Genomic DNA, 6,000 nt, shown 5'->3' on the forward strand with positions numbered 1-6,000 from the left:
TTTTTTCCAGAATTTTGTGACTTGTACATATGCATTTTGGCAAATTCCAGTCTAGTTTTATGATAACTTTTTTAAAGTACTGGTAGTCTCCTCCATAGCTATTTTCCATTAAGCCTTTTTTTTTGGCTCAAACAGTGACTGTTGATGGGATCTGTCCTTGGAGTTCACCTCTGATCTCTTTGGGAGTTATTTTGGACTCTTGGATTTGTTATCAGTTTTCTTCTTGTGGCCACGTCGAGGGAGATCAACTACAGTCCCATGGACATAAAACCTCTGAATAATATGTGCACCTATTGTCCAATACCCTTTACCTTTAACATTCTTGTCAATTATTTTATTTCTAAGCTACTGAGACACTCTGCTTAGTTTTCTGCGGTCCATGTTCAGTGTGGTACACACCATTATACCCAGTACTATGGTTACTACTTTTCACCCTTTAAATAGGCAGACTGACTGATTACAAGATGGAAGACACCTCTGATAGTGATTAAGAAGAACCTACCTTAGTTTAACATGTCCCTAATTATTTAATATATCATCCTTTTTGTCAAGGCCAGTTTTGTTACTTTGTTTTTAAAATAGTTCTATTGGATCACAATTAAAAAGCAATTTGTGAGTAGGTATTTTCGTGAACAATGTGTTTTAAGTATGCAAACAAATGTATGTGTCTGTATATTGTTCAGTATTGTCAGCCTGCAAAAAATTTTTAGATCTTTCTAAGGTTAAAACCAACCTCGTTCAGTCCTATGTTTTTCGAAAAGGAAACAATTTAGCCACAGCATTGAGTTTGAAAGGTTTGAAGTTTCAATGCAAGAGTGAATTTCACATTTAAAAATAAAACTTCAGAAAGCAGACTGTTCTGCCGAGTGACCATGCAGAGTTGATTAGAGATAAAACATTTAAAGCAAAAATGTGAGCAAGAAGTAAAATGTTGGTAAATATGTTTAGCAATGTCTTCAAATGCACAATTGTGCTGTTTTATTAAAGGTTTAAAGCAGAAAATATATTGGAATGTGTTATATCTGCTGCGGGGGCTGTGACTTAACAGTGTTGTCTTTGTTTTGCAGTCTTTGCTGGGCGTTCAGTGTGAAGTTCAGAGGCAGCTGAAGGCCTTCGTAAAGCTGGAACGATTTGGTCAAATCTACAGAGCCAAAAGTGCCGGGTGTCCCCAGACTGAAGACAAGAAAATCTTTGCCTCTGGTGGCTCCATCTTTGAGAAAGGGGTGAAATTTGCTATTCGAGATGGTCGAATTAGCACCGACATCATCAGTTTGGCCAATGAGGACGGGCGACGCATGGCTGCAGTACTGAACGATGCCTTCTACCTTGAAAACCTTCACTTCACTAATGCAGGAATGGATACCCATTACTTTGTGAAACTGGGCTCGGTGGAAGGAGATCTGTCGCTCATCGGCATGACGGTGGGCCGGCGCACGTTAGAAAATGGCGTCAATGTCACAGTGTCTCAGGTCAACACCGTGCTGAACGGCAGGACTAGGCGGATCACTGACATCCAGCTGCAGTATGGAGCGCTGCTTCTGAATACGCGTTACGGCAGCAGCGTGGATGAAGAAAAGGCCCGGGTCTTGGAGTTGGCCCGACAGAGAGCCGTCAGCCAGGCTTGGGCCCTGGAGCGCCAGAGACTGAGGGATGGGGAGGAGGGCTCACGAACCTGGACTGAGGGAGAGAAGCAGCAGCTCTTGGGCTCAGGAAAAGTGCAAGGCTATGAAGGATACTACGTAGTGTCAATTGACCAATATCCTGAGCTGGCAGACAGTGTCAACAACGTCCACTTCATGAGACAGAGTGAAATGGGCCGAAGGTGACATGAACACAAGGCTTTTGAGTGACGGACTCACACGTAGAAAAATGGGACATTTTGCCAAAGACAATTGTATACATGACCACATATTTTTTCTTTGACTGTGCTCAGCTTGGTTTTTAATATACTGTAAAAAAAAAAAAAAAAAAAGGAAACAAAATGGTTGCAAACAGTTGCACTGTATTAATTGAAGAGTGCCCTTCTCCTTTTGAAGATTCTTTACCAGTCTTTGCCCTCGAAGTGCGGCTGCTAGAGGATGAATAATTGTGATGTCTTTGACTTCTTTTTGTGACTCCATTTCCCCATCCCTGTTGGTGATTCTGTTCAAAGGAATCCAAGTGGAGTTTTGGTAATGCATTAGGTTCCCTGGCTCACTCTGCTGCCAGACTTACGGATTGTTATTCACGAGCTTGCTCCATTCTGCCTTTTCTGCACCTCAGCCAAGGAGATTCCATCTCTTTTAATCATTTCGTTTTTATACTTGAAACCCTCACAGCCCCCGTCATTCATAAATAATGAGAGATTTCTGGTGGCGCTAAAGCCCTTCATCAAAACCACAGTCAAACTTGTCAAAGCACCTTCATTTGTGTTACGTCTCATAATTTTATAGGAGGCTTTATACTCATTTGTGGTTTCACATGGAAGGCTTCTGTGCACACTGACTGCATGTTGGGATTTTGATTCACCTATAAAATTGGCAACAAAAAAAAAACCTTAAGCCTAAATTGAATAGTAAAGCCAACAAATAGATATGTGCTGGATTTTTATTGGTTGTTTCTTTCATTTTACACTTTATTTTTTTAAGTGAGAACGTGGGAAAATGTGTCCTTTTTTGTTCAGTGTGGTCAAAAAGCTCGATTCTAAAAATGTATCAGAGCCAACCTTGTAAGAAAATACTATGGAATAAAGGTCTGTATTAAACAACAACAGGTATTTTCTGGAGGTGGTTTTGAGTCACATTTCAGTTTTGTTTTATAAATAACTATATGAATTAACAGTATATCTAATGTGAATTACGAAAAAATTGTGAATTATTGTCCCTTTTATTGTAAATTGTTGTATTTGACCAATGCTTAAGGGTGTTTGAACTTGAACACATGGAATAAACTAAGAAGGTGGTTTTAGTTCAGTCGTGTGCTTTATTAGACTCGCTGCCTTTTTACTTATCTCAGTTTCTTACAGTTGGTTCATCAGTAAGTCAGTATTCCACAACAAAATGTCCAATCAAATAAAAGAGAGAAAAAAGCGTTGGCTGGAGATTATTTTCGATGAGAAAAGGAGTAAAAAAAAAGATGCAGTACATTCAGTCATAGGGGCTTCATATGCATACTGGCTGCAGAGACAGATGGGCTTTGGATTGTGTTGTGGATGTGATGAAAGATCCGAATTGCCTTTGCCCTGAGGGCTGCCCGCAGGTCGGCATCGAAAGTGCTGTCTTTCACCAGAATAGGGCTCCACTTGGTTGGTGGAAATGCATTTGACCTGCAGGTGTACTAGTTCCCATTTACAAACTAAAGGTTGTCTATACACACCAACATCAGAAATAACCTACATGGACACTCTCTAGCTCTCGTGCATCTGTGACCCACCCCTCCCCCATCCTCAGTGGATTCTCTAAAAGGACAATTTACTTCTGCTCATTGGGAAAAAAAAAAAAAGTCATGATGTGAAAACTCGAGGGGAGTGGAGACTATTTTGAAAATTGTGACATTGATTTGACTTCTGGTACTTGTTCTGAACTATGCCGAGCCACTGCACACTCTTGACTGTCATTTTTCCATCCAACATGAACTCGTCTGTGTGTGTAGGGGTGCTGAGATCATGACTGTGTCTCAGTCTGTACAAATGATGGAGTAAACAGTGCTTTTTCCCCCCCCGATGGTTGATTCAGTGATGTTTCCAAAAACTATATGTATGTTCAGTAAAATATGAATGAAGGATATTTGCATTGTGGAATATTGCACTGATAACTGTTGCGTCATGAAGACTGTATCTTTTCTAAAGTTTTGGACTCATTTTGAGTTTTGGTTTGTTCTCAACACTGTGTTTTTAGCACTTCTTTGACTGTGTAAATATGAAGACATCAAAGTAAGCTGTAAATAAAATGCAAATGTAGATACCTCTTAGAGCTACATTGGTGACCCTGTGTAGTCTTAAGGTAGAAAAAATAAAGGGAATATTTTGTGTTTATGTTTTGTGTTTTGATTTATGTGTTGTCTAATCTGTAAAACATAAAAAATAATCTACTTGTCACTGCACCTCAAAATGAAACAATGTGTCTCATTCGTTTTGGCCCACAGTCAAAAGACAGGGGCAGGCAAAATTGTGTTCAGATATCTGTTAGCAAAATATCTTACGAACCACTTGATGATTTTTAACAAAACTCACAATTTTTTAGTTGAGTTTGTCTGTTTGAAAAATATCTCATCAACCATTGCATTGTACCTCTAAACCAGATTACCTTCTCTGTTGAATCAAATTCAAAATGGCCACCATGTCCAACTTAAAAACTAAAAGTTGCTAAAATTCTGTCAGTTTTGAATTATGTGTGGTAGTAGCTGAAAATCGTTCAAAGCACATATATTTAAGTTTTAATCATTGTGCTAGACATAAACCCATGTACTTATAACTGTTGGTGTCCCATTTGTTGATGAGCAAAATATCATAATCCATTGGAAGAATTTTTTAATGAAACTTCCCGTAAGTAAACATTGGATCTACCTTAACTACTGGTTTATTTCCTCCCATCCATCCATTATCTTTCGCTTGTTTCAAAATCGGGCCGCGGGGGGGCAGCAGCTTGAGCAGGGAGGCTGACTCTGTCCACAGCCACCTCTTCTAGCTCTTATGGGAGGATTCCAAGGCGTTCCAAGGCCACCCGAGAGACAGTCTTCCAGTGTGTCCTGGGTCTTCCCCGGGGTCTCCCAGTCGGACATGCCCGAAGCACATCTCTAGGGAGGCGTCCAGGGGGCATCCTTACCAGATGCTCGAACCACCTCCACTGGTTCCTCGAGATATGGAGGAGAAGTGGTTCTACTCCGAGTCTCTCCCGGATAACTGAACTTCTCCCCTTATCTCTAAGGGAGAGTCCAGCTACCCTGCGGAGGAAACTCATTTCAACCGCCTGTATCTCATTCTTTCGGTCACTACCCAGAGCTCATGACCATAGGTGAGGGTAGGAACGTAGACCGACTGGTAAACAGAGAGTTTTGCCTTACAGCTCAGCTCTCTCTTCACCACTGGATCGGCACAGGGTCCTCAATACTGCAGACACTGCTTCAATCCGTCTGTCAATCTCACGATCCATTCTTCCCTCACTTGTGACAAAACCCAGAGATACTTGAACTCCTCCACTTAAGGCAGAACCTCACCCTCGACCTGAAGAGATCAATCCACCCTTTTCCGACTGAGGACCATGGCCTCAGATTTGGAGGTGCTGATTCTTATCCCAGCCGCTTCACACTCGGCTGCGAACCGCTCCAGTGAGAGCTGGAGATCACGACACAATGACGCCAACAGGACCACATCATCTGCAAAGAGCAGAGATGGAATCCTGAGGCCACCGAACCGAAAACTGTCCGCCCACTGGCTGCACCGAGAAATTCTGTCCATAAAAGTTATGAACAGAATCGGTGACAATGGGCAGCCCTGGCGGAGTCCAACTCCCACTATGAAGGGGTCCAACTTACTGCTAGCAATGTGAAACAAGCTCTCGCACCACTTGTACTGATTTACTTTTTGAGGAAATCTGTTTCAAGACAGTTACCACATCTAACATTAGCCAAAACATGAATGGCTATAACTCGGGTCAATTTTATAGATATTTTGCTAAAATTTAACGTGTTAGAAACAGAGAGTTACTGTATTTTCAACTCATTCCCTCATACTTGAGATTGCAAGAAAAAAAATATTTTTGAGGTTTGACTAAAACAACTATGATACTTTCCCCATCCATCCATTAACTTTACCTGCTTCTTCCTTTTTGGGACGTGCATCACTGGTGCACATATCCATCAGTCACTGCGAGAGGTGGGGACACCCTGGACAGGTCTTCAGTCCATCACAGGAACACTATAGAGACAAGGTTCTTTATTGTCATTCGCATTACATGTGGTGCATGAGGTGGAACAAAATCGTGTACTCAAGATCCCAGTTTCACCCAAAAATATAAAGTTCAT

The 6,000-nt window shown here is 41.3% G+C and overlaps 1 protein-coding gene across 1 annotated transcript in view; it reads left to right on the top strand.

The window, feature by feature from the left end:
• The window catches only part of tenm4 (teneurin transmembrane protein 4), a 209,579-nt gene extending 206,956 nt beyond the window's left edge, over positions 1 to 2,623 (top strand). The window contains exon 32 of the mRNA XM_037677631.1: positions 1,068 to 2,623. Coding sequence (XP_037533559.1) covers positions 1,068 to 1,826 — 759 coding nt within the window. The 3' untranslated portion in view covers positions 1,827 to 2,623. The remainder of the gene's footprint in view (positions 1 to 1,067) is intronic.
• The last annotated feature ends 3,377 nt before the right edge of the window (positions 2,624 to 6,000 follow it).

The sequence above is a fragment of the Nematolebias whitei genome, chromosome 6, assembly GCF_014905685.2.
Source record: "Nematolebias whitei isolate Nwh7 chromosome 6, NemWhi1, whole genome shotgun sequence".
NCBI lineage: Eukaryota > Metazoa > Chordata > Actinopteri > Cyprinodontiformes > Rivulidae > Nematolebias > Nematolebias whitei.